At 52.5% G+C, this 27,672-nt stretch overlaps 1 protein-coding gene across 3 annotated transcripts in view; it reads left to right on the top strand.

Annotated features, from left to right (window-relative positions):
• The window catches only part of Scube1 (signal peptide, CUB domain and EGF like domain containing 1), a 54,750-nt gene extending 27,424 nt beyond the window's left edge, over nt 1-27,326 (top strand). For all 3 annotated transcript variants that reach the window (XM_036208025.1, XM_036208024.1, XM_036208023.1), the window contains 12 exons: nt 6,027-6,146; nt 6,412-6,516; nt 7,459-7,575; nt 9,481-9,618; nt 11,730-11,933; nt 13,778-13,939; nt 15,336-15,503; nt 16,346-16,507; nt 19,494-19,691; nt 21,114-21,266; nt 21,694-21,773; nt 22,522-27,326. In XM_036208025.1, the coding sequence (XP_036063918.1) occupies nt 6,027-6,146; nt 6,412-6,516; nt 7,459-7,575; nt 9,481-9,618; nt 11,730-11,933; nt 13,778-13,939; nt 15,336-15,503; nt 16,346-16,507; nt 19,494-19,691; nt 21,114-21,266; nt 21,694-21,773; nt 22,522-22,674 (1,760 nt within the window). In that variant the 3' untranslated portion in view covers nt 22,675-27,326. The remainder of the gene's footprint in view (nt 1-6,026; nt 6,147-6,411; nt 6,517-7,458; nt 7,576-9,480; nt 9,619-11,729; nt 11,934-13,777; nt 13,940-15,335; nt 15,504-16,345; nt 16,508-19,493; nt 19,692-21,113; nt 21,267-21,693; nt 21,774-22,521) is intronic.
• Nucleotides 27,327-27,672: the final 346 nt, after the last annotated feature.

Below are 27,672 nucleotides of genomic sequence, written 5' to 3'. Positions count from 1 at the left end.
GAGTGAATTCCATGAGTTCAAACAATTTAGTGAGACCCAGTCTCAAAACTGAAGTAAAAAGAGGCCTGGGGATAGCACACATGAGGCCCTAGGTTTAACGAAAAAAATAATGAAAGCTCGCACACTCTCTCTTCTGAGAGCCCTCCAGCAAGGCTTCCTGCCCTTGAGAATCAAAGCGCAGGGCCCCCCCCCCCACCCCTTTTTATTCTGTTGTTTTAACACAGGGTCTCATTATGTAGCCCTGGCTGGCCTGGAATTCACTATATAGACCAGGCTGGCTTCAAACTCATAGAATCCTCCTGCCTCTGCCTCCTGAGTGCTGGGGTTATAGGCGTGTGCCAGCATGTCTAGCCAGTGTCCAGTTGTTAGAATGGCCATCTTGCTGCATTTGCTCCATGCCAACCCACCCTGCGCCCACCCTCCCACTGCCAGTGATGTCTGAAGCGTCAGCTCTTGTCTTCACTGTGGTGCTATCCCTGAATGAGGTGCCAGGGGTGGAGGTCTAGCTTAGCACTGTTCTACTGTGTGAAGAGACACCCTGACCAAGGCAATTTTTTTTTTAGCTGAGGACCGAACCCAGGGCCTTGTGCTTGCTAGGCAAGCGCTCTCCCGCTGAGCTAAATCCCCCCAACCCCTAATAAAAACATTTTTTGTTTGTTTGTTTTTGTTTTTTTTTGTTTTTGTTTTTTTTTTCAGGACAGTTTCTCTGTGTAGCTTTGCACCTTTCCTGGAACTCACTCTGTAGACCAGGCTGGCCTCAAACTCACAGAGATCAGCCTGCTTCTGCCTCCTGGGTGCTGGGATTAAAGGCGTGCACCACCACCGCCCAGCGACCAAGGCAATTCTTAAAGGAGAAATCACTTCATTGGGGGTTTACTTACAGCTTAGAAGGTTTAGTCCATTATCATCAAGGTGAGAAGCCTGGTGGCATGCAGACAGGTTCTGGAGCAGTAGCTGATCACTAGATCCTGATGCACAGGCTGCCAGCTTAGGCCTGGCATGCATTTTTGAAACCTCAAAGCCCACCCCCAGAGAAACACTTCCTCCAAAAGGCATACCTACTCCAACAAGGCCACACTTCCTAATCCTTATAATCCTTCCAAATAGTGCCACTCCCTAGTCACTAAACATTCAAATATATGAGCCAATGGGGACCATTCATGGGCAAACCATTCAAACCACCAGAAGATCTGACTGTAACTGGTGGAGGGCTAACTGCCATGGGTCTGACTGCAGTTAAGCTGTGCTGGTGAGTGACGTGTAATACCACTTTCTCCTTTAAGTCACCTGAGGCACCGAATGTTCCGGACTCTGGGCTTGGACTGACTGAGGCACACAAGTATATCTGAGGACATTAGTAGAGGGCGCTGAAAGGCTTTCTGTGTACATGAGCTAACAGGTCCAAGTGCTCAACCCACAGATGGCCAAGGAAAGTTCCAGGTCATTCTGCAGTTGAGGACTGTGGAGGCAAGGAGTCAGCCTGCCGGGCTCCTCCCCGTTGGCCCATACCATGTTTGCCCAGGCTGCAGTTTTCTGTCGCCCAGAAAGAGGGACTCTTCCTGTCCATTTGTCCTGTAGTGCTGAGAATGAAACCCAGGGTCTCCTGCATGCTAGTACTACCGCTGAACTATACCCCAGTTGCTGAAGCTGGCCTTGAACTAACTCCTGATCCCCCTGTTTCCACTTCCCAAATGCTAGGATTACTCACCCTACTCCAGGGCAAACTTTTGGTGAGCACTCTGGGTTGCCTGGCCCCCATGAATGGCCCATCTAACCCCCTGATCTGATTCACCCATTATTATTGCACCCCTCCAGAGGACGCTATCCCTCCAATTCCTGGAGGGAGAGTACAGGTCAGAGAGTATTGGAGTGGAATGTCCTAAAGTGGGAAAGATCTCACAGCCCCCACTCAGCGGTCAGCCTGGTCCTAGTGCTGTCTACTAAACTAGAGCTAAGACTCTTCTCAATGGTGCCAGGCTGGAGAAGAGGGGAGGATAAGACAGATGCCCTCTTCTGGCATAAAGGCATACATGCAGATAGAACACCCATGTAAAATGAATTAAGGGGGACGGAACAGGAGAGAGGAAGGAGAGGAAACTGCAGGATGTAAAATAAATGAAAAAATTAATAAAAAATTTAAAAAAAAAACAAATCTTAAGAAGATACCTTAAAAAAAAAAAAAAACACTTGTGAACACACTCCAAGGAGCAGGTGGAGCTCAGCAGTAGCTGACATCTAGGTGGGTTTCTTCCCATGGCCTTTGCTGTCTGCTCTGAATCCTGGGTAGTCCATTTCCGTGCGTCGGGGCAGTCTCTGCAGAGCCTCAGCTAAGGCTTCTCCATGGTGACCTTACATCCTAGAGAATGCAGTTCTACTCTGCCAGGGCAGCAAGGCTCTTAAAGACAGTGGCCTTTCTAAGCACTTCGTGACCAATTCCTCCAGTAAAATGACTCCATTCCGTGATGAGTGCTTCAGAGTGCCACAGGGGTGAAGGCAGAAGGTCCCATTTCGGCTCCTGGGCGGGGGGGTGGGGGGGGGGGGGGGGGCAAAGATCTTTCTCAGCAGAATTGTTTCAGCTCATCTAGACAACAGCTCTTACTGTATGTGTTTCTACCCACCAAGGGGCCCCAGGCGTAGCCTAAAGCTCAGTGCCAATCCATCTTTCTATCTGCTTGGGGCTCTTGGTTCCAGCACAGTGATGATTGCTGGGACACAGGAGAATCTTCCTGGCTTTGAGATGGTCCTGTAAGGTGGGCTCTCAAGAAGGTGTTAGCAGACATCTATGTTGGGGGGGAGGGGCACCTGGGGAACAGCCTGGTCTTACCAGATAGCATCCTCCTGGCTGTCAGGATCAGACTGCTACCAAGCACCTTGTCTGTGGCGGTGCATGGGATTCGGCTGTCTGTGCTAGCAGAGCCCCTAACCCTAGTACTCAGGTCAGAGCAGGCTGCTCCAAGTGGGGAACTGGGAAACCACTCCCTGTGACTTCTGGCTCCTACATCGAGGACTTCAGGGTTCAGCTGTGACCATAAGTGCTCGGTTTTCTTAGCACTCCAGAGTTGCTCCTGACTCCAAAAGCTCCGCCATGGCTCTCTGTAAACATTTACCCTGGTGTCTTTAACGACCGTACACGTCTGAGACAGGCTCAACCCAACTGGGTAATTCCTGCGTGTTCAGGCTAAAGGCATCTCTCTTGGGTTTGTTTTTTCTGTCAACAGCTGTATGGGGACGTAGCTCACATGCCATGCACAGAATTCACCCATGCAATTCAGCATACTATACAGTGGGGTTATAGAATATTCAATGAGTTATGTGAACCACCACATGACTGTGTAGATACTCACCTGTGTGGAACCCAAGCAGGGCATCAGATGCCTCTGTCACTCACCAAGTAAGCTTGCCCATTAGCCAGTCTCTGCCTCCCCGGCACTGGGATTACAAGCCTGTGATGTCTCATCCAACTTCTTTTATGTGCATTCTAGGAATCAAACTCAGGTCCTCATGCTTGTGGGGCAAGGACCTTACCAGCTGAGCTATCCCCTAGCCCTGGACAAATTATCATTTTTATAATTTATTTATGTGCATTCATGTTTTGCCTGCATGTATCTGTGTGAGGGTATCGGAACCCCTGGAACTGGAGTTGTAGACAGTTGTGAGCTGCCATGTGGGTGCTGGGAATTGAACCTGGGTCCTCTGGAAGAGTAGTCAGTACTCTTAACCACTGAGCCATCTCTCCAGCTCCATGCACAAATGATTTTAATGGAATTCTGTATAATGAAGTACAGAGCTCAGCAACAAGAAAACAAGGGATTATTAAGAAAGAAGTCAGAAGGGGCTGGAGATCTAGCTCGGCAGTTAAGGTCATTGGTTGCTCTTCCAGAGGACCTAAGACCGATTCCTAACACCTACATGGTAACTCACAACCATCTGGAACTCCAGTTTGAGGAGATCCAACACCCTCTTTTCGTCTTTATGGGCACCAGGCACACACCTTGGGTACACAGGCATGCATACAGCTAAAACACCCATACACATCAAACTTTTAAACAGAAAGAAAGAAGCATGATGGCGGGTAGCTCAGCTCAGTGGCAGAGACTTCACTAGTATGTGTGAGGTCCTAGGTTTAATTCTGGATCAGGAGGAAGAGGATGACTATAGGTGCTGGAGATGCATTAGGGAGAGTAAGTTGCAAGAAGGTAGGCTCAGCATCTCTCACAGGAAGTTTGAGCATCGGCCTCTGCAAGGGAGAGTTGTGTTTCAGGCTTGCTCTCTGAGCAAAGCCGTGCGCTGATCTTCAGAGGAAGTGTGAGATGGGTTTGTTTCAGGTGGTATTAGGTTTGGACTGGAGAGAGTCTAAGTGTGGCTTGTGCTGGCTGTGAGGGGTTGTGGCCTGATGGAGCCTTGTGATCTGGTCACTGGAGTAGCTTTCCTGAAGTGGCTTTCCTGAAACTGGCTCAGAGTATATGGCATTCTGCTGCTCGGGCTCAGAGCTATCATTACCTACCAATCAGATATTCTCATTCTCTCTCTCTCTCCTCTCTCTCTCTCTCTCTCTCTCTCTCTCTCTGTGTTTGTGTGTGTGTGTGTGTGTGTGTGTGTGTCTGTACACATCTGCATAGGGGTGTGTGGGTGTCTATGTACACATTTGCATAGGTGTGTGTGTATGTGTGTATGTGTGTGCACACATGCACACAGATGTAGATGTATCCATGTGGGTGTGGCAGCCAGAAGCCTACACTGAGTGTCTCTCTTACCCTCCACCATACTCTTTTTTTGTTTGTTTTTCCTTTTTTAAAATTTTTTAAAGATTTACTGATTGATTATATACACAGTGATCTGCCTACATGAATGCCTGCAGTCCAGAAGAGGTCACCAGATCTTATTATTACAGATGGTTGTGAACCTTTGGAAGAGCAGCCAGTACTCTTAACCACTGAGCCATCTCTCCAGCCTATTTTTTTTTTGGGGGGGGGGCAGTTTCAAGACAGGGTTTCTCTGTGTAGCTTTGCACCTTTCCTGGATCTCGCTCTGTAGACCAGGGTGGCCTCAAACTCACAAAGATCCACCTGCCTCTGCCTCCCGAGTGCTGGGATAAAGGCGTGTGGCACCACCGCCCGGCTCCACCATACTCTTTTTAAGGCAGATTCTCTCACTGAACCTCTAACTCATTGATTCAGCTAGGCTAGCTAACCAAAGAACTCCAGGGATCCACCTGTCTTTGACATCACCCACACCACCACCACTTACCCCCATGCTGGGGTTGCAGACAGGTGCTACCACATCTGGCTTTTATGTGCTGGAGAATCCAAACTCAGGTCCTCAAGCTTGTAGAACAAAGCACTTTACCACCTGAGTCATCTCCCTAGCCCCTTTCCCTGTGATCTTTTCAGTCTTCATTTATTTATGTTTATGTGCATTGGTATTTGGCCTGCATGTATGTCTGTGTGAGGGTGTCAGATCTGCTGGAACTTTAGTTACAAATAGTTGTAAGCTGCCATGTGGATGCTAGGAATTGAACCTGGGTCCTCTGGAAGAGGAGCCAATGCTCTTAAATGCTGAACCATCTTTCCAACCTGATGTTTGCAATCTTCTAACAATAACCACAGGAGATGTCCTAAAGTGCTGCTTTGGACATCTTCAAGTGCCTCCTGAATGGGGGTGCTGCCCCACCCTATACCCTGAAATTGGTCCCTGCCCAGATGCCCATGTTCTTATGGAGCTGTCTCTGACCCAGGCTGGGCACCAGTGCCTGCTCTGAGGATGCACCTGCCTTCCGGAATGCAAATGACTTTTCCTCAAACAGCCAAGACCAGAATTACAGGGGTACAGAATAAGGGTGCTGTCAGTGGCCAGCACCCCACATTGCCAAATAGGCCTGCATCATCCTGCCCCCAAGTGCCTTCCTGCTACAGTCTGGCCCTGTGAGGGGGTTGGGAGACTGAACTGACCCACATTTAAGGCCCCTGCTAGCACCCAGAGGTCCTCTGGTCTCGCTCAAGGCCTCTCTGTCTCTCTCTTCTCCTCAGAAATGAGTGGGTGCCTGTCTCGGTCCAAGGCCTCTGCCCAGGCCCAGCTGTCCTGCGGCAAGGTGGGTGGAGTGGAGAACTGCTTCCTGTCCTGCCTGGGCCACAGTCTCTTCATGCCAGGTAACCCCTGGCCCTCGGGGTTGGGATGGGTCAGTGTGTTGCTTCTTGAGGTACACACCTGCTTCCTACTGCTCAGCGGGACAGAACCCAGGGCTCCCAGTCACGGAGCACTCCCAGACAGCTCACTGTCTGGCTCTCTGTGGACCTAGGTAGCTTCCACAGTCCTGATCTTCAATTCATCCAGCAAACCCTTGGAGACCTCAGGAATCTGGACCCTAGGAGGGAGGTCCACCCTAGCCAACCTTCCCCACTGGCCTCTCCACAGACTCAGAGAACAGCTACATCCTGAGCTGCGGTGTTCCAGGTCTCCAGGGCAAGACACTACCAAAACGCAATGGCACCAGCTCCGGTGCAGGGCCCAGCTGCTCAGGTAACCTTGGGCCTGTCCACACCACACATGCCTAGATGATGAAAAATGAAAAAAAATTTTTGCATGATTTAGGAAAGGGAGGGGGACTGTCCAGGGAAGCATTTTCCATTCTGGGCCCTGCCAGTCATGGCTTGGGATTCTAGAGACAGGACCAGGACCTGAAAGCCTGAAAGCTGGAAGCTGAGGCCCAGCCCACAGTCAGGGAGCTACAAGAGGCCTTTCTGACAGTGGTCACAATAGTAGAGTGATTCAGTAAGTGCACATGTGATCCCACAGACCTCTGTTACTGCCATTGTATGAGACAGGGTCTCATACAGAGCCGAGGCTGGCCTTGAACTAGCTATGTAGCAAAGGATAGCCATGAACTTTGCCCACAGAGCTGCCCTTGAAAACTATGCTCAAGAGGTGCTCAGAGTCCCTGACTCTCAGAACCAGGCCTGCTCCCAGTACTGCACAGAATGCTGGGATGTTGTGCCTAACACATCTAGGGATGGGTTCATGAGCATCCAGGGTCATAGGAAGGGTCCATGAAGCTGGAGGTCTGCTCTGGAGAGGCCTACAATTCTAGGTGTCCTAAGGTTTGAAGCCCTTCCCTTCCTTACCCTTCTCTGTCCCCTTTCCTAAAAGCACAGCCATGTTTATGACTTTAGCCATGAAAGAGGAAGTGAGCAGGGTTCCTTTCTCCCAAATAAAAGACCTCTACCTGGCCCCTGGCCTTGAGTTTGACCCCTCCAGCCATGGGTGCACTTGTTTTGGGCCTTACAGGGAGAAAAATAAATGGGGCAGGGAAGGTCCCTCCACCCAGGAGGACTGCGGGGCAGAATGGCCCACACCAAGTCCCACCCAGCTCCAGAAGGACCTGTCCTCTGGCAGCCCCCGTCCCCCACTACCTCCTTGCCCACAGGAGAGGCCGCCACCTGGGGGAATTTTGGCTTTCCCCAGATGCCCCCACCATCCCCATCAGGCAGAAGGCCCGCTTCAAGATCAGAGATGCCAAGTGCCATCTCCGGCCCCGCAGCCAGGAGCGAGCAAAGGACACCCTGAGGCACCCCCTTCTGGGTAAGTGGACCACCCTCCTCTGCTTACCCAGGGAGCGGAGGAGAAGTCCTCGGTCTTGCCAGGTTGGGTTGCCAAGCATAAGCTCCTGTCTGTCCTCCACCATGTCCAGCCTGCAATATAAGCAATAGTCATGAGTGGGAAACAGGAACATGGGTACACAGAATTAAATCACACACTCGCTCACACGCACATGCGCACACGTACACATTCTCTGTGGCCTGGTGGAGCCCTGATGGAAGAGATTTCAAGTCTTGGGTGTAAGGTCCCCTGGCCAAACCTTCAGTAGGTATGAGTGGACACATGGCCTCCTCCGTCAGTATTGAGGTACCTCCATATGTGGTGGTATGTCACTCAAGGCTGGCCTGAGACTCACTTCAGCCCCCAGTGCCTGTGGGACCCGCAGCTCCTCTGCAGCCTCAGTATCTCCATTTGTTCCATGGCTGTGATGGGTATTGTGTTCCCTGAAATATTGTGTGTTCCCCGAAATAAACATATCTGGGGTCAGAGAACAGACAGCCACTAGAGCAAAGCCAAAAATGGTGGCTAGAAAATGGGAAGAGTAAGCCCTAACAGAAGTTGGGCGGTGGTGGTGCACGCCTTTAATCCCAGCACTTGGGAGGCAGAGCTAGCCGGATCTCTAAGTTTAAGGCCACTTTAGAAACAGCTAAGCATGGTGACCCACGCCTTTAATCCCAGAAACCCAATCTTTAATCCCAGGGAGTGGGGGAAAAAAGAGAAAAGTATATAAGACGTGAGGACCAGGAACTAGAAGAGAAAAGCATGTAGTTTTAGTTAAGCATTTGGTTGGATAAGCGGTCAGGCTTTGGAGCAACACAGTTCAGCTGAGATTCATGTGGAGGAGGACTCAGAAGCTTCCAGCCTAAGGAAAAAGGATCACCTGAGGAACTGACATGTGAGGTAGCTGTGGCTTGTTCTGTGTCTCTGATCTTCTAGCAATCACCCCAATAAATGGCCTCGGGTTTGAGTTTCATTAATATGAACACTTAAGATTCATGCTACACATGGCTTCCTGGGCACAGACCTTGCCCAGGGGAGTTTATATGTGGGGTTAGGAAGGACCCTCCTTCCGACACAGATTGCCTTTGCCACAGTGTACCAGGCTCTTTCTCTTGGGCCACCAGCCAGTTCCCAAATCATGACACAGAGACTCATTAGTTATGAGTGCTCAGCCTAGCTTAGGCTCATTTCTGGCTAGCCTTTTTTTTTTTTTTTTTAATTTCTCTAACTTAACCCATTTCTCTTCATCTACATTTTGCCTCGGGCCTTTTTACCTTTTCTTTCTGTATGTCCTACTTTTCCTGCTTCTTCTGTGTCTGTCTGTCTGTCTGGCAGCTGCCTGGCTGGCTGACTCCAAACATGTCTCTCTCTTTCTCTCTTTCTCCCTCCTTCTCTCCTTCTTCTCTTTTGCCTAGACTTCTCCTACTACTTATTCTCTCTGCCCACCAGCCCTGCCTATCCCTCTCCTGCCTAGCTATTGGCCATTTAGCTTTTTATTAGACCAATCAGGTGCCTTAGGCAGGCAAGGTGAAACACATGCAACACACCTTTACATAATTAAACAAATGCAACACACCTTCACATAGTTGAAGAACTATTCAGGCTGGAGAGATCTTCAGAGGTTAAGAGCACTGGCTGCTCTTCCAGAGGTCCTGAGTTCAATTCCCAGCACCCACATGGTGGCTCACAACCATCTGTAATGAGATCTGGTGCCCTCTTCTGGCCTGCAGTCATACACGCAGACAGAACATTGTACACATTATAAATAAAAAAAAAAATCTTTTAAAAAAAGCAAAAAAAAAAAAAATATTCTGAAGCATAAACAAATGTGACACATCTTTGCCTAATTAAAGTAATATTCCACAACATGTACTCTTCTCTGTTCAGATAACTGCCACGTGACTTTTGTGACCCTCAAGTGTGACTCCTCCAAGAAGAGGCGCCGAGGCCGCAAGTCCCCATCCAAGGAGGTGTCCCATATCACAGCAGAGTTTGAAGTGGAGCTGAAGATGGATGAGGCCTCAGGTGGGTGAAGTGTTCTTGGGGGCTGGGAGTCCAGTAGCCATGAGGCTGAGTGAGCCCCTAGGGAAGTGGGGGCTTGCTGGGAGTGCTGCACACTGCCATGCAAGCCCTGTAACCCCAAGTGCAGGAGGCAACTCAGGGGATCACTTGGAGCACAGCAAAGGGGCAGAGACAGCACAAGAACCCCTACTCTATGTCCCCTCTGGGGCAGGAAGGACAAGGGCAAAGCCTCCCATAGTGGCTTAACCAGGCCCTCTTCCCAGCCAGCAAGGGGAGGGGGGTTGTAATACAGGATTGCGCTTCATATAAGCAATCCTTCTTAGCTATAGGTGACAAGTGAGTCATTTGCTTTATTTTTATTATTATTATTATTATTATTATTATTATTATTATTATTATTATTTTATTTTAGTCCTTTTGAGATAGGCTCTCTCTATTTTGCAGTCTTGGCTGTCCTGGAATTCTCTATGTAGACCAGGCTAGACTCAAACTCACAGAGATCCTCCTGCCTCAGCCTCCTGAGTGCTGGGATTAAAAGTATGTGCCACCACACTAGCCTTGGGTTGTTTGCTCTTAAAACAGGGTCTCAAGAAGCTCAGTCTACTCTCAAAGCTGATATGCAGCTGAAAATGGTCTTTAACTCCTGATCCTCCTGCCTCTACTTCTTAAATGCTGGGATTGCAGGCATGCACCCACCCTACCTGTTCCAGGCAGTGGCAGAGTTGATTGCTGTTGGCAATTGTGTTTAGTGGTATGTGCCTGGTCTGGGCCATGGGCACTGTGGCCATGGCCCCTGCCCGAGAACAGTCTCGTCTATGGGGAGGCAGATGTGTGTAAGTCATCTGTGCTGGGTGAGACCAGGTGGAAGGGCCGTGTGAATACAAAGGGCAGGGCCATGGTCTGAAAGGGAAGGTTCTGGAGGGGATTGGGGGCTCAAGATCAGGTTTCTCTGTGTAGTCCTGGCTGTCCTGGAACTCATTCTGTAGACTGGGCTGACCTAAAACTCAGAGATCTGCCTGCCTCAGTCTCCCATGTGCCGGGATTAAAGGCATGTACCGCCACGGCCGGCTCTGAAAGCCTTTAAAAGTAGACTGAAATCAAAGTTAATCTGATAGAAGTGGCGAGGAATGGGGTTTGGGGAGAGGAACGGAAAAGGCACCTTGGTCAGAGAGAAGAGGATGCATCCAGGGAGTGGCAAGGAAGAGGAGCAGAGGCAAACAGGAAGCAGAGAGAGACAGAGAGGGACCCTTGAGGATCTGCCTCTGTGACCTGCTTCCTCTAGCTAAGCCCCACCACCTAAAGTTTCCAGACCTCTCCAAATAGCACTGCCAGCAAGGGACACAGCTTCAGTAAGGAACCTTTATGAAGAAGATGGGGTGCTGGTACACATCGGGGAAACAAGTGTGTGAAGGCAAAAGGTCAATACACGACATTTTTTTTTTTTTTTGAGACTAGGTTTCTATTTAGCCCTGGATAGCCTAGAACTTGCTATATAGACCAGGCTAGTCTCAAAATTCACAAAGATCCTCTGCTTCCCGAGCGCTAGGATTAAAGGGGAGTAGCCATACCTGACAGGGTCTCTCACTGAACATTGAGCTCCTTGTCTCCATAGGTTGACTGGCCAAAGAGCTCTGGACATTCACCCGTCTACCTACCCCAGCGCTGGGGTTACATATCCACCTGGTTTTTATGTAGGTACTAGGGATCGGGGGATCAGAACTCAGGTCCTCGTGTTTGCATGGCAGCAAGCCCTTATCAACTGCACCATCTCTCCAGTCCTGGAAGACACTTTATATCTAGTCATATCAGAGCTGGACACTACCCTGGGGACAGTGGCCATCCTCGAATGGGCAGAGAGCCTTACTCCGACTCAGATGTGCTTTGTGGTCTTGGATAAGCCGTGCCTCCTAGACCCTCAGTCTTCTGTTTCTGTCAGACATCTCTAAAGCCCCCACCCCACACTGAGCCGGGTCTACTGTGAGAATGTACTGAGCTGGTTTAAACAGCTGAAGCCGAGCACAGACAGGGTCTGGCTTGGGGGAGCCCTCAGTGAAGAAGGCAGCCTAAATTAGCACGTTAGAGTTAGTCCCACTCGGTCCCTTTCACCCCTGCAGACACCTGCGAAGCGGACTGCCTGAGGAAACGTGCCGAGCAGAGCCTGCAGGCCGCCATCAAGACTCTGCGCAAGTCCATCAGCCGGCACCAGTTCTACGTCCAGGTCGCGGGCACTGAGTACGAAGTGGCCCAACGGCCAGCCAAGACATTGGAGGGGACAGGGACATGCGGCATAGGCCAGATACTACAGGATGGCAAGTGTGGTGAGTCCCTGATTATGGCCCCAGACACTAACTCTGTCCCTCCTGACACTGGTAACTTAGTAAACAGCAGTGAGCATAGAGGGACAACAGACATGTGGCAGGGACAGAGGGACTGGCCTGCCAAGGAGGAGAGTGTAATATTAGCTGTTATCATGGCCATTTGGAACACACTTCCTCTCTTCTGGTGCCGAACCAGGCACGTGATCCCCACCATAGCCCTGAGAAGAGGGTGCAGGACAGACCAGCAAGCAGAGTCACAGAAGTGAGGGGCCAGACTGGGCCCCCTCTAGTCTGCAGTATGGTTCAGGAGAAGGGGGTGTGTGAGCTGAGCCCTCAGGCTGAGGACCTGGGAGGCTAAGCCAGGGCTGAGAGGCACAGTGCTTCCTGGCCCCTCGGGGTACCACCTAAGAAGTAGGGAGACCAGGCCCAGAAAGCTGTAGGAGAGGGGTTGGAGGCAGTAACCACAGCCAGACCCAGGCAGTCTCCCATGGGAATGGCCTGTGAGAGGGAACAGATTCAGGGTCAGCACAAGGCTTGGGTGGTGGCCCTCCGGGCAGAGTCCTCATGGGGATGACGGACAGTGAGCAGGTAAGTGTACACCGAGGCAAAATGAAGCTAAAAGGGCAGGGCCTTGCAGCCACAGATGCGACTCAAGTCCCACATGCCCTCACTATGTGCTCTGTCTCCTTGATGTTGAATACAGGGAGGTGGCCATGGAAGGAAGGCTAAATGCTCGATGTGGGACGGAGAGGCCTGGAAGCAGGTGTCTCACCATCAGAGGGTGTCTAGGGAGAGTTTGGGGAGGGGGCTCCACAGGTGTGGCCACTCAAGCCTGGGATCACCCGCTGATCCCGGAAGTCAAGGAAGAGGGGGCTGAGGAACATGCAGAGACTTCCCACCCTGCTCCCAGGAAGGTGCTGGAGAACCAACCTCAGGAGCCCCAGACAAAGAACATGATCTACACATGTGCATGAGTTCCGTGAGGGACAGTGAAGGGGCTTGGTGATATCATTCTCTTCCTTATCTGGGAATCCTTGCCAGTTTTCAGAAACCCAGACACAAAACAAAAAACGGGTACATTCCAGCTATGGATACTGTGTGCACACTCTCTCCCATCTCCTCCCCTCTGCCCTCTTCTTGTCTGTGTGTCTCTGTATATGTGTGTCTGTGTGTGCATCATGTGTCTGTACGTGTGTGCGTATCTGTTTGTCTGTCTACATCTGTATGTCTGAGATGAAAATGCCGTCCATACCCATGCATCCAACTGGACAGTCTTCCTCAGCCTCCCCTTTACACATCTGTACTCTCACCTGCAGCAATGATGAACGGAGCTCCCTTTGCCCCCGGTCAGCCCTTTCCTTATGAACAGCTTCGGTGGCTCTCAGCCCTGGCTCTCCGCTGCCCTGTATCTCTGCAGGACTCCACAATAGTCTGCTCACCACCAGACCCTCTTACCCAGGCCTTCTGCTGGTCCCCAGGTTCTGCACTGTGTTGTGTCCTTGAGTGCCAGCTCACCCAAACAGGCAGGAAAGGAAGAGGTAGTTTGGCATGGGAGGGCCTGATAGGGACATCTAGGGGACAGGGAGGTTGGGTAAAAGACCCAAAAGTCAGGCTGAGGGCAAGATGTAGGTCAGAGAGACACAGAAGTCCCAATGGAACCCAAAGATCAGCTGTGGTGAAGGGCTATGTGAACCACTATAAGGAGCAGCGGGATCCAGCCTAAAGGGTCCTCACAGATGCCTGCCGCCTGGGTGATGCTCTCCACTCTTAAAGCCCCAGGGCTGTGTTCTAACTACACACAGGGGGATGGCCCCTGACCACTGTCTCTCTCTCTGTCTCTGCAGTATCCTGTGCACCTGGCACTTACTTCAGCGGTGAGCCAGGCCAGTGTGTGCCGTGTGTGTCAGGAACCTACCAGGACATGGAGGGCCAGCTCAGCTGCACGCCGTGCCCCAGCAGTGAAGGGCTGGGTCTGGCTGGTGCCCGCAATGTATCCGAATGTGGAGGCGAGTGTGGCCCACCTGGAGGGGGAAGGCTGGGTAGAGACAGGTTCTGGGCAGGACCCACCATCCCCTCATGAGTCTCCCAGAGAGAAAGCAAATGCCATGTACAGTTGTTATAAACTGTGACTTTGGCTGAAGCTCTTCCCTTTCCAAAGCCACATGGTTTCCATAGTCACCACTCACAAGAAAGGCCTTACGGTGTGCATACACAGTCAGGGACAGACCAAGGTGTGGCTGGTCACAGAACACACGAATGCTTAAGTGACACTCCGAGGTCTACCAGATGCCCACTCAAGCCAGGAGGTCAACTTTAGCCAGAACTTCTGCTACATAAAGAACTCAATGTGTTGCTTGCCCTGCTGGTGTCTGGGAAGCCAGTTTTCAATTTTCCAGAGGCAGTTGTAATAGCATTTGCTGCCCACCCAGCCCCCTCTGCACCGTGGATCAGAGTTCCCCATGGGCCTCTCCTGCTGAGCCACGCTGGGCTCACTCTAGAGAACACGCACCAAGGGCTCGCCCTAGAAAGGCATGTGGTCCGGGAGGGTGAGTGAGTAGAGCCCTGGAGGAGTGCAGACCTCCGCACCTTCTCCAGGACGAGAGCCCGGGCCTCAGCAGAGCCCCTGTGGCTGCCGGCTACTCCCTGGTCCTCTGCCCGCACCCAGGAATGTGATCCCCAGGCAATGGTAGATAGTAAAGCAGAGAGAGGGTAGCCATGGGAGGGGACAGTCACTACTTCGATGGAAACTGAGAATCTCAGGACCTGGGTCAAGAGGACATTAAACCCACTCCGCATTAGAACACCTGTGCCCACGTTTCTGAGGGAGTACTGAGCTCAGGATGGCTTTCCTGCGGTCCTTCTTTGTCTCAGTTAGACCCCTGGTTCTCAGAGACCCCCACCCTCCTCACCCTCCTCACCCTCCTCACCCTCCTCACCCTCCTCACCCTCCTCACCCTCCTCACCCTCCTCACCCTCCTCACCCTCCTCACCCTCCTCACCCTCCTCACCCTCCTCACCCTCCTCACCCTGTTATGGCCTGTCCTGCTGAGAGATCAGACAGCATCAGCCTAGAGCCCTGGGTTATTCCTTCTATGAGCACCTGAGACCTGCCCCTGGGAAGCTGGGGCATGAAGCCCCAAACACACCTCCTCTGTACCCCAGCTTGACAGTGAGCTCCTTACTTAACCCCACCCAATGCTGCTGGTGAGAGATGGGAAAACAGGCTGGCAAAGGCCACGCAGTGAACTGTTAGCCTCAGGACCCAGGGCCTAGTGTCCCCAACCCAAATTGCCCATTCTTCATTCCCACCCACCCTGGGGTACCTTTTCCAGGGAGGGCAGGACCACCCTCTCATAGCCACAGCACCCCTCCCCTACCTGAGCCGTGACTTCTGACTTCCAGGCCAGTGCTCTCCAGGCTACTACTCGGTGGATGGCTTCAGGCCTTGCCAGGCCTGCCCTGTGGGCACATACCAGCCTGAGCCTGGGCGTACCGGCTGCTTCCCCTGTGGAGGTGGGCTGCTCACCAAACACACGGGGACTGCCTCTTTCCAGGACTGTGAGGCCAAAGGTAAGGGGCCAGCTACTCAGAGACACACTCCCTGACACCGCGTTCTCCTTCACAAGACTAACCCCAAAAGTCAGAGGAGGGAGTCTAGAGACTCCAGCAGTGGACAAGGGTGACCGGTACCATGTCACAAGACGGCAGCTAGACTCAAGCACCGGAAGTGTCAAAAGGGGGGATACCAGCACCTCAAGGGAGTAGGTGGGCTACTTAAAGGGGAGGGAGAGGGAGATGACGGGAAAAGAGGATGATGGGAGAAAAGAGAGGAGATATAGGCAGGGGAGCAGAAGCAGAGGGGCCTCACCAGAGCAGAAATAGCAGCCTCAGCCACCACCCTCCAGGCTTGCCCTCTCCTCTGCACCCGACCATCCCCTCCAGCTCCCCTGCCCTGCTGGCCCTCTGTGACCCTGTGCCTCCAGCCAAGGCCAGGTGGCTGGACCCTCAATGCTACAGAGCCTGCCATGGGCAGAGGGTCCCCTGTGTCCTCTGTTCCAGGCAGAGCTCTGCAGCCCCACCCTTAACTCCGCTGCCCATTTGCTTTGTAGGGCAGCTGGAGTAGCTCTCCCCTCCCCCTCCCTTCCTGCCCTGACCCTTTCCAGTCATACTGTCTCCCTCACTGCACCCTTCAAGTAGGTTTGGTCCTTACAACATTGCTGATTGACTGGAGCCCCACATGTCCCTAGTGTGGACAGCACACCCCCTAAGCTCCTCCTCGCTTTCGCCATTGGGCTCACGTACCCCATAATGGTGAGAAAAATGGAAGAGGCCCTTTTGGTGAGGAGGGTCTTTGGAGCACAGGGGTTCCACTACTCTTGCCTGTCAGTACCCCACCGACATGTCCCCTGCAGTGCACTGCTCCCCTGGCCACCACTACAACACCACCACCCACCGGTGCATCCGCTGTCCTGTGGGCACCTATCAACCCGAGTTTGGCCAGAACCATTGTATCACCTGTCCGGGCAACACCAGCACCGATTTTGATGGGTCCACCAACGTCACACACTGCAAAAGTAAGTGTCGCTCTTAACAGGAGGGAAGCTGGGAATGCTGGGTAATGAATGGGGAGGGGGCAAGTGAGATCTGACCTCCCTTTCTGAGAGGAGACCGCAGGCCCCAGGCAAAGCAGGGGGGCGGGGGCACCCCATGCTCTGCCCACTCTACAGTAAACATGATTGTGCCACAGTTCATAATTCCGATGCATGCTTGACACTACCTGAGCCTTAACCCAGGCCTGACCCTGCTCTAGTTTCTGGGTACCCAGAGAAAGAAAACAAACTCTGCCTGCACATGGCAGGCTATGAGGCAGCTACCGAAGAAGCCTTCAGCTGTACAAGGCACACACCACCTAAGCCACCACCTCACACCATACAAAATCCAAAAGCAATAGAAAACAGGGGACTGAGCATGGACCAGTGTGGAGGGGCCTGATGGGCCTTGTGGGCATCTGAGGGACTTAGGTTCCAAAGGAGGACATGGTACAGACAGCTTGGCCTTTACCTACCAGCCCCCAGCTCTTGGCACAGCAGTCTTTGGGTATAACAGGATGCTAAATTAGGGCTTTTACTCCATTTCTGAGAGTTGTTGTTGTTGTTGCTGCTGCTGCTGTTTGTTGTTGTTAGTTTGAGGGTCTCTCTATGTAACCCTGGCTAGCCTAAAACTAGCTACGTAGACCAGGCTGGCCTCGAACTCACAAAGATCCCCCTGCCTCTGCTTCCTGAGTGCTGAGATTAAAAGTGTGTGCCATCCTGCCTGGATATTTCTCAGAGTTTCTGGTTTTTGCACTTCCCCCAATAAGCTCTTAGTTCCTCCCCTGGCTGCTGGCCACATCTGGAACCACCCAGAAGCCTGAACAGGTTGATGGTTTGATCACTCCTTTGTCCAGGACTGTCCCCAACCTTGCCATGTCACTCTCCCGCACTGCAACAGCTGTCAAACACAGGAGAGGCACCCTCGGACATACTGTTTGAAAGATTAATTAATACATGTTATATTTAACTGAAAGAAAACTTAAAAAATATGTTTTAAGGAGTAAAGGTGGGGAAGCCAGATGTGAGAGAAGATTCTAGAACACTAGAAGAACTGTTTCTTTTTTTTTTTAAGATTTATTTATTCACTATGTATAGTTGTTCTGCCTGCATGTGTACTTACAGACCAGAAGAGGGCGCCAGATCTCATTATGAGTGGTTGTGAGCCACCATGTGGCTGCTGGGAATTGAACTCAGGACCTTTGGATGAGCAGTCAGTGCTCTCAACCGCTGAGCCATCTCTCCAGCCCAAATTAATTGATTTATTCACTTACTGGTGTTTTTTTGTTTTGTTTTGGGTTTGTTTTTTTTTTCTCTGTGTAGCTTTGCGCCTTTTCCCTGGAACTCACTTGGTAGCCCAGGCTGGCCTTGAACTCACAGAGATCCTCTTGCCTCTGCCTCCAAGTGCTGGGATTAAAGGCATGCGCCACCACAGGAACTCAAACTGTTTCTTAGAACTTATTTTAGATTGGGTCTCACTGTATAGACCAGGCTGACCTAGAACTCACAGAGATCCACCTGCCTCTGCCTCCCGAGTGCTGGGTTTAAAGGCATGTGCCACCACTGCTCAGCTCTCAGAAACTTGGAAGTGAAAATGCACAGAAAATTTACTAATATTTACTATTTATATTCAACTTCCTTTGAAGAGCTAAAGTGGTAAGTTCAAAACTAGGAAGCATCTGGCTCATAAAATGTTACATCACAGCCAGGTGTGGTGGCACACGCCTTTAATCCCAGCACTGGGGAGGCAGAGGCAGGCGGATCTCTGTGAGTTCGAGGCCAGCCTGGTCTGCGGAGAGAGTTCCAGGACAGCAATGACTGTTACACAGAGAAACCCTGTCTTGGAAAAAAAAAAAAAAATTAAAAGTTACACCTGGGCCTCTTTAGATGAACAGCTTAGCTGGAAAGAAAATAAAGAAGCAGGGCAGGCAGCACACACCTGTAACCTGAGCACTCAGAAGACTGGGGCAGGAGGATCTCAAGTTCAAAGCCAGCCTGGACTACATAGTGAGAATCTTATCTCAAAGGTTGGGAGGGAGGATGGTTCAACAGGTAAAGGCACCTGCTGCCAAGTCTAAGGACCCAAGTTCAATCCCTGGGAGCCACACCGTGGAAACTGTCCTCTGATTCAATATGCAAACCATGGCATACACGTGCGCACGCGCGCGTGCACACACATACACACACACACACACACACACACACACACACACATACACACACACGGAGCAAACAAATGTACTCATTTAAAACGAAGAGGCTAGGGATGTAGCTCCGTTGGTGCAAGCCCTAGGTTCCATCCCTAGCACCACACAGACCTGGCTTGGTGACACACACCTGTCGTCCCAGCACTTGGGAGGTGGACGCAGGAGGATCAGGAGTTCAAGGCCAACCTTGGCTACATATCAAGTTTGAAGCCAATCTGTACTCCATAGGACCCTGTCTTCCAAAAAAAAAAAAAAAAAAAAAATGGAGGAAGAGCAATGGGAAGGTTGGGTCTACTGCTGTCCTCTGTGTGGCCCGCCGGCTTCTTTCTGCACCTTCACCCCTGCACTGCCCTGCCTCTGGTAGGCCAGGCGACTGTGCCCGGTGTCTGGAGGGATTCAGTGGAGCTGAGGAGTGAGTGGCAGGAAATGCAAAGGGAGGCTTCATTTGACCTTTCACACCTGAGACATAGCTCAGTTATGAGGCTAGCTGGGAACAGACAGTCTACAGAACTCCAAGGGTGATAAAAGCCGAGACACAGAGTGGCCTGTGCTGGGTGAGGGAGGCCCATGAGAAAGAAAAGCCTGGGCCCGGTGTCAGGGAACTCAATGGTATCAGCTGAGGCCAGGATCCCCCTCCCCAAGCCCTGTGGGTCAGCACAAGGCCTAACTAGCTGGCACAGGTCCTGCCCTGCACCTCTACCGCCTGTGAGGCTAGAACATCCATGCAGCCAGCCTGACAAGTCCCTTGACCATGGTACCCACAGACCAGCACTGTGGTGGCGAGCTTGGTGACTACACAGGCTATATCGAGTCCCCCAACTACCCTGGAGACTACCCAGCCAATGCCGAGTGTGTGTGGCACATCACGCCACCCCCCAAGCGCAGGATCCTCATCGTGGTCCCTGAGATCTTCCTACCCATCGAGGACGAATGTGGCGATGTCCTGGTCATGAGGAAGAGTGGTATGTTCTGGGTTTGGGGCTGGGACAGTAAGAGCAGACAGGCTGGGCGTTGGTGGCACACGCCTTTAATCCCAGCACTCGGGAGGCAGAGGTAGGCAGATCTTTACGTGTTCGAGGCCAGCCTGGTCTACTGAGTGAGATCCAGGACAGGTTCCAAAGCTACACAGAGAAACCCTGTCTAGGGGGCGGAAAAAAAAGAGCAGACAGCCCATGTGCCCATGCCCTTCTCCAGATTGGCAGAAGGGAGGATTCCGAGAGCAGGTTGCTCCAAGGTCCCCATGAGGTAGGATAGAAGCCCACTTGAGCCAGGCCTAAGAACTGGGCCGTACAGAACTCTAGGGAAAGGTCACGAAGGCTTAGGGCTACCCTGAGATGGGCATCGGGACCCCAGTCAACTCTGGTCTCAACCTTGCTATTTACCGGTCCCTTCCAGTTGCCCAGCCAGCTGCAGTGCCCGGTCCTCACTTCGTATCACCACACCTCCAATGAGACCCGGGAGTTTCCTCCTATTCCATAGGCTTCTGACCTCCCTCAGGGGCTTAGAGGAGCCAAGGGCCATCCAGACACACATAGAGATGCCTGGGCTAGCCCTTCCTGAAGTCCTAGCTGTGCACCCTGTCAGGTGAGGGAGGATGGGAAGGGATAAACAGAGCAGCAGGGGTGGAGAACATGCATGCCCGACAGGCCACCATGGTGAGAAAGCCTGCAGGGACCTGGCTCTGCCCTCAGCATTCTGTCCAGAGACTGTCCTGTCACTGGATGGTTAAAGGAGAAGGCCAGAGATCCAAACAGGCACAAAACTACACCGCTGGTCTCGAGCTAGACCATCTGCAGATAGAAAGACAGGTGGGGGGGGGGCGACTCTGCCATAGGTCCTATGCGGCTTTGTTGGCTGGCTGGTAGGCCAGAACGCCCCAGTGTACACATGGAGGGTTGCAGCCAGGAGTGAGTGGCCCGCCCAGCTGGTCAGAGCCCAGCCTAGAACTCCCTTCTCCATCCATTCCCGTCACCAGCCACTGACCACCCTCAGGCAACTCTCCTGTGAGTATCAGGGAGGCAGCCCAGAGTTTACCCTTGTCACTCAGCCTCAAGTGAGAGGGCTTTCTAGACCTGAGCGTCAGGTGGCCTTGGTCCATACCCACTCATCTCCTACACCATGGGCCTGAGGGAGACAGAGGCTGTAAAAAAAAGAGAAACAGGAACATGGTGGGAGGAAGGAAGGAGTGGGGAGACCTTCTGGGCAGGGTGAGGAAACAGGCCTCAGAAGGTTGAGGCAAGCGGGACAAGGTGACGGGCAGGGCGGGACAGAGGAACAAAGGGGCTGGGTAGGTCTAGTGCTAGAGACTGATGAGGAGATGGGGGAGGTGAGTGGCCTAAGGCAGTGGGTTGTATGGAGACCAGAGGAGGTCTGCATCCTTGCAGCCTCGCCCACATCGGTCACCACCTATGAGACATGCCAGACCTACGAGCGGCCCATCGCCTTCACCTCCCGCTCCCGCAAACTCTGGATCCAGTTCAAATCCAACGAAGCCAACAGCGGCAAAGGGTTTCAAGTGCCCTACGTCACCTACGATGGTAAGGCACCACCATCTTATCACAGCCCGCCCTGCGCCAGCCAAGGTCTGGCTTGGGGGGGACTCAGGAATAAGTCGTACATCCCTGCCTTAGCCGGGGCACAAACCCAGTGACAGAACTAAGGGCTAGGTGATGTGGGATCCCAAGGGGTGTGGGGTACAGGTGAGAGAGGGGACCATTGGTGCTGTCTGTGGGCTTCACAGAAGGTCCTGCCCCACCAGGGTTTGCAAGGTTAAATAGGGACAGCTAAGTCACCAGGAGGACAAAGCAGGTGGAGGGGACCCCAGAAGCAAAGGCCAAGAGACAGCGCTACATCCAGCCACCACCAGCTGTCCAAGGCGGGTCCAGGGAGCTGGGGAGGGCAGAGGAGGGAGGTGTAAGGTCTCAAGCCCTCCCCCCTTCCCTCTCCCTGCTGGCCGGCTCCCAGAGGACTACCAGCAGCTAATCGAAGACATCGTGCGCGACGGGCGCTTGTACGCCTCGGAGAACCATCAGGAGATTTTGAAAGTAAGTTTTTTTTTGGAAGGGAAGCCCTGTGATTCTGGGAGAATGGATGGAACCGTCCCTGCCCTTGCCCTGACTCCTGACCCCTGGAGAAGGCATGGGAGGAGGGTGTTGGGTCAAGGGCCCTGACATAGGACTGGGTCTGGACTGTCTGCCACCCCCACCCTCCTAGTCCACGAGGTTTGAAACAAGCTGGCTGCCAGTGGGATGGGGACCAAGGCCTAGTGAAGTGCTTTGACTGGAGTCCACGGTCTCACTCTCCTGTCTGTGAAATGTGGGTGTTCTACGATCAGTGTCTAAAATCAGTGGAGTCCACCCACTGCCACTGGGCTTGGACCCCTTCCTTCTCGTCCGGCCTACTGCCTTGATAAGCAGGACACCGTGTCATAGAGGGCAAACTGTGACTATCACACACACACACACACACACACACACACACACACACACACACACACACACACTAGCCCAAGGCCCAGAGGATCCGGCTCTCACTGCATGGAACCAGTCCCTGGCTCAGCCTCGTAATGGTAGTTCCCTCAGCCTTGGGGTTCGAGAACAGGAATGGGGCCACATCCCCCTGGCCCACCCCGCTCAGCTGTCACCATACCTTCTACTTCACCACAGTGGGTGCAGTGATGGTTTGACAGGCACAAGGTTGACCAGCTGCCCTCAAGCTCCCAGATCCTCCAGGAGCTAACTATCATTTGCTGTAGGCAGAGACCAGATCCCCTGCCTGCCCTCTGTCTTACAGGACAAGAAGCTGATCAAGGCCCTCTTTGACGTGTTGGCACACCCACAAAACTACTTCAAATACACAGCTCAGGAATCCAAGGAGATGTTCCCTCGGTCCTTTATCAAACTGCTGCGTTCCAAAGTGTCTCGATTCCTGCGGCCCTACAAATAGCCAGCCAGCTGTCCTGCTTGGGGATAGTGGGAACCAAGGAGGAGGGGAGTGTGCCTTCCCTCTACAGCAGGAGCTGAAAGGGGGCTCCATGGGCCTCCAGGTTGCCTGGGGCAAAGCCATCCGGCCTGTACCAGTCCGTGGAAGGCCTAAACCCAGCCCGGACCCCTTGGGTGGGTCTGCCACTCCTGTGTGGAAACCCTGCTTCAGAAAGCCTTCACCAATCCTTTGCCTCTGTTTCCCAGGACACCTAGAGCATTTTCTCCTGAACCATCCCAGTGGGCCTACCTGGGCAGGACATGCTGTACCCACCATGTGGGGAACAGGACTGCTGTGCCCTTGGCCTGATGTGTTGGGAGAGAGGAGTGTGGCCACTGCTGCAGGCTCTGGAAAGCCTGACCCCATTGTCACCCACACAGGGCCAGGCCAGGAGGGGTGTGTGGAGGCGCCATCTGGGGGGGTGTTGATAAGCTTATGACAGTGCCTGTGAAACCGCCACACCCTGCCAACTTCTCCAGTCACAGCCACAGGACACCAAGCCAGGTCATGGGGCTCAAGGGACTCTGTGAGAGATGGAAAGGTCCTCCAGGAGAGGAATCCATGGACTTACGCTTCACCTTAATAGAACGTCTAATGAAGTTCTATACATACATATATATAAATATTAAATATATATACTTCTCTGTGTGGGCGGGTACTTTTGAAGGGTTCTCTGCAGCAGCTGTTGTATTAACCAGTGTTGCTATTTAATTACTGGCCTCCCCCAGTGATTAAACTGCACCTCCCAGCACTTGCCACCTCTGTGTGGGGGAGGCCAAGTGCCCCCTCCCCCGGCCTGGGGAGAACACTGGCATGCTTAAACATGCGCTTGAATGTGACTTCTTGGGGGTTGGACTAGGTGTTGTGGTGAAGCATTGACTTGGGGGGGCGGAGGGGGAGGCTTCACAAGCAACATCGCTGCCCTCAACCGAACACAGTGGCAAGCAGCCACTCCCCACTTGGGTACTGGCGCTCGCTGACTCTGCACTGTGCCTGCAGGTCACCAGAAACAAGGCCTTCTTCCTCAGGGATTTGCAGGCTGTGCTCAGAGAGCAGCCCCAACTCTCTACTGCAAGGGGAGGAGACAGCAAGGCCCAGAGAGAAGAGGCCTCCATGGCGGAGGCTGTCTGAGTCTCCCTGATGCTTCTCAGTCTCTTAAAGAGAGGAACCCCTGTGTGGCCAAGCTGAATGGCACCCCACTGGCTGGGGAGTCACCCCCTCACACAGAGATGGTGCCTGTGCCTCAGACTGCTTGCTGCCAGCTGACAGGTAGATATAGAAACTGGTCTGTATTTATCAAATTAACAGATGTTATAACTCAGAGGAACACGGTTGGAATCTCAAAATGAACTCCAAGGTTTCCTGGTCGCCATCCCACCCTGATGACATGAGTGAGCTGTTTCAGAAAACACATGTGGCTCGCTGAAGACTGAACAAGCGTGTGGGCAAGTGAGCCAGGCCTGGAGAGTCACAGCTTGATGACAAGGCACAACAAACTCATCTGAACTCCCTTGGAACTCAGGGACAAGGCACTGGCACCACAACAGTCCACAAAGCAGAAGGGATCACCAGCGGCCATCACTCTCTTGTGGAGGGCGGCAGGAGGACTTCCTGCACTTGGTGGTAGGTCAAGGTCGGGGCCTATTGCCTTTCTGCAGTTCACAATCCTGCAGCCCAGCTGTACCAGGGAGAAGCTTCCTGTCTTCCTGTTGGACCACTGGTCATCCCCAGAGGGACTAACGTCCCCCAGCATGAACCCAGCAACACTCACCCTCTCCAGGAAAATGAAGCAAACAAGGACACATGGAGACACACACTAGGAGGGAATGATGGGAAACAGCTCAAGAAATTATGGTGCCCAAGAAGCTCTTCAAGGTGTCATCTGCAAACTGGAGAACCAGGAAAGTTGGCAGGATTCAAACCCTGAGACACCAGAAACCGGTGTGGCCAGTCTGAAGGCCTGAGCCCAGAGCACTGTGTTGGTTCCCGTCTCAAGTCCAGTGGATTTGCCCCTCCCTCCAATTTTACTCTCCACCCCCACCAGTCTACTGAAAGATGCCACCAACTTAGGTGAGGAAGGGGCTTTCCTCTAGCTCCTGATTCATACGCTAATTAATCTTTTCCAGAATACCAGTGTCACTGCCCAGCCACACCATAAGAAGCATTTGGGGGCTCAGCCCTGCCCAGTTAAGCTGACGTATCAAATTAACCAACCCACTGAAGGGCTTCAGGTTTAGTTTTTAATCTTCTCAAAAACCAGAAAACATCAGAGTTCTCCAGTTTTCCTAATCCCTGAGGGGCTTTTGGCAGTTGCCACCCCTGCGTCCAAGACACCCAACTATTTCCTCTCTCCTGAGTGCCCACCTCCACTGTGGCCACATCATGTCCAGTGCCCCCTGAGGAGGAGCAGGCCTGGTCCCTCATTCTCATGTTCAAGCCGTTCCTTTTGTAGCTCTCATCCCCGCCCCACCCCCTAAAATAGCCCCCAAAGCCCTAGCACCTGGCAAAGGCAGAGAGGGCCTGTGTCTCCCCAGTTTCCGTTGGGCTTGGCCCTGCTTCTGGTAGACCTCTGCACCCGAGGCAACCTGACCACCTCTGTGGAGGTGAGAGGAAAACCAAGTTGTCCCCTGGGTTCTAGATGGTCGCCATGTAAGACCTGGGACCCCAACAGGACACCCAGAAAGCCTTCCTGACTTGTGTTCCTGGCACCTCTCAGCACTTAGCTTGGCAGTACCTACCTGAGGAAGGACAGCAACCTGCCCTGGAGGTCAGTGGTCAGCCCTGCCCTGGCTTGTGGGCGGCAACAGTGAGGCAGGTCCTCTGCCACTCAGAAAGGGCCTTTTAGTTGTCCTGGTCCTTTGTACTGGTTCCAGAGCCTTGAGGCTGTGACGACACTACCCTTCTCACCCTGGCTCCTTCTCCAACTCTCAAGCAGCACAACCACAGAGTACCTGTGGTCCCCAACACTTGTCACACTGGCTGCTGGTGGTGACCACAGTCCCCAGCTCTGGCTCCCCCAGTGCAGTCCATCCTCACTTTGAGTGGTCACAGATACTCAGGGGCCCAGCCCACGATGGAGACCTTGACCACCTTTCCCCTCTTGACAGCTTTTAGTTTGGAACACACAGATGAAATAGCAAAATACAAGCCAAGCCCCAGATCCTGGTTCAAAAGCTTTACTAGGGAGCCTGCTCGCCCACCTCTGCCTTCTACAAAAGGAGGCCCCGGCTGGTCAGGCTTGGGGTGGATCCTAAACTGACATGTAGAAGCTAAGTATCGTCTAAAGCTTCCTCTCGTCCCACCCCCAGCAAAAAAGAAAAAAAAAAAAAAGGAGCCTAAAATGAGTTGAGTCATTCAGCAAACATTTACTGGGTACCTCCTGTGTGCCAGACTCCTCGAAAGACTGACTGGGGAACCTTGCCCCATGCCTGCTCATCTGCTACGGACCTGGAGAACAGGAGAGCCAACACTTTCTTCTTGTCCCGGGACTAGCCTAGAAAGTGGGACTGACCTGGCAAGCATTGTACAGCTTTGCTTCACCAAAGATGCACAGAGTGGTAACTCAGCCCTTCTGCTCAAGCAGGCAGTGCCCAGCTGATGCCATTCGGCCTGAGGCTGAAGGACTTGCAAGCAAAAATGTCTGTCAAACACGGAAGCAGGACAATTAGCTCCTCTCCAGGGCACGACAGCACTGGGTGGGCTTTGCCCTACTCAACCTGTCAGAACTTTTGTCAAGGTACCAGGTGGTGGTTGGGGAGGAGGGGGCCTCTTCAGGGCCCAGGTGATGTGGTATAGCCTGTGCTCTCTCCTCCAGCCCCCTGTTTAGACAGCTCCCAAGAGTGGGTCTTTTGCTGGCGGCAGCCTCCCCAGCCTGCACCCAGCCATGCCAATGCAAAGGCCTGGATGGAAGTTCTGAATGTCTTCATTCCCACGACTCAACAGGGAGCAAGCAACAAGGCACATGAAATTCACAGTCCTTTGGTCTCATGCCAGGCACTAAGCTGAACCCCCCTCTGCCCAGGGCCCCAGCCCTGGACACTTGACTCTGGGAGACCAAGGAAAGTGCCCTAAATGAAGAGTGAGAAGCTAGAAAAGTTAGTGTTGACACGGGTGACATCTCTTTCTTCTTCACACACACTCGGAGAAAGGATGAACTTGGCCGCTCTTGGGTAGCAGTCACAGTCCTCACCAGCCAGACATGAACTGTCACCACCACTACAATGCTTGCACGGACCCAGAGGCCCTCGGCCCTCCACATGAGATGTACGTCACACAGTGTATGTCAGCACAAACAGTGGACGCAGCCGGGCTTTCAAACAGATCATCCGAAACCACAAGCTTTGCCGAGGTCAGAGCCATGTGCAGCCAGAAGCCATCCACACTGCTCTGGAGACGATGGACTCCTGAGCCCCAGCCTTTGCCCCGGCCTCCAAACATGCACAGTCTGTCCAGGCACTGGGTAGCAGTCCTAAGGCACACAGACCAATATCCATGTAACCACACTTGCCTTCCAGCAGCCTCAGATATTCAAAGCTTTTCTCTACCATGTTTCCCCCTATGCATGTAATTAAACACTTGTGGGAATCACTTTAATAATAAACAGGAAATGAGCCTAAGTATTGTCCATTTCTCATTTTCTTTAGAGTTATGACTGGGGGTATGGGAAAGGCCATTGGAATCCAGAAAAGAAAGCAAGCAAGAAACAAGGGCCTTGAACTTTAAAAGCTCCTGTCTTCAGACTCCGTATTCCAAAAGCAAGTTCCGGAAGAATAGATGTCTGGTCTTGTGATGGCAAAGATTTCTTAATTTTTTTTGTAAAGGTTTTATTTTACTTTTAAGTGTATGTGTGTGTGTGTGTGTGTGTGTGTGTGTGTGTAGTGTCAGAAGATGACTACAGTGTCTATAGATGCCAGAAGATGTCTGAGATCTTGGAGCTGGAGTTAGAGGTGATGTGGATGCTGG

The sequence above is a fragment of the Onychomys torridus genome, chromosome 16 (genome assembly GCF_903995425.1).
Source record: "Onychomys torridus chromosome 16, mOncTor1.1, whole genome shotgun sequence".
Taxonomy (NCBI): Eukaryota; Metazoa; Chordata; class Mammalia; order Rodentia; family Cricetidae; genus Onychomys; species Onychomys torridus.
Note: the sequence above shows the minus strand (reverse complement) of the source record. Positions and strands in the feature narration are given on the sequence as shown.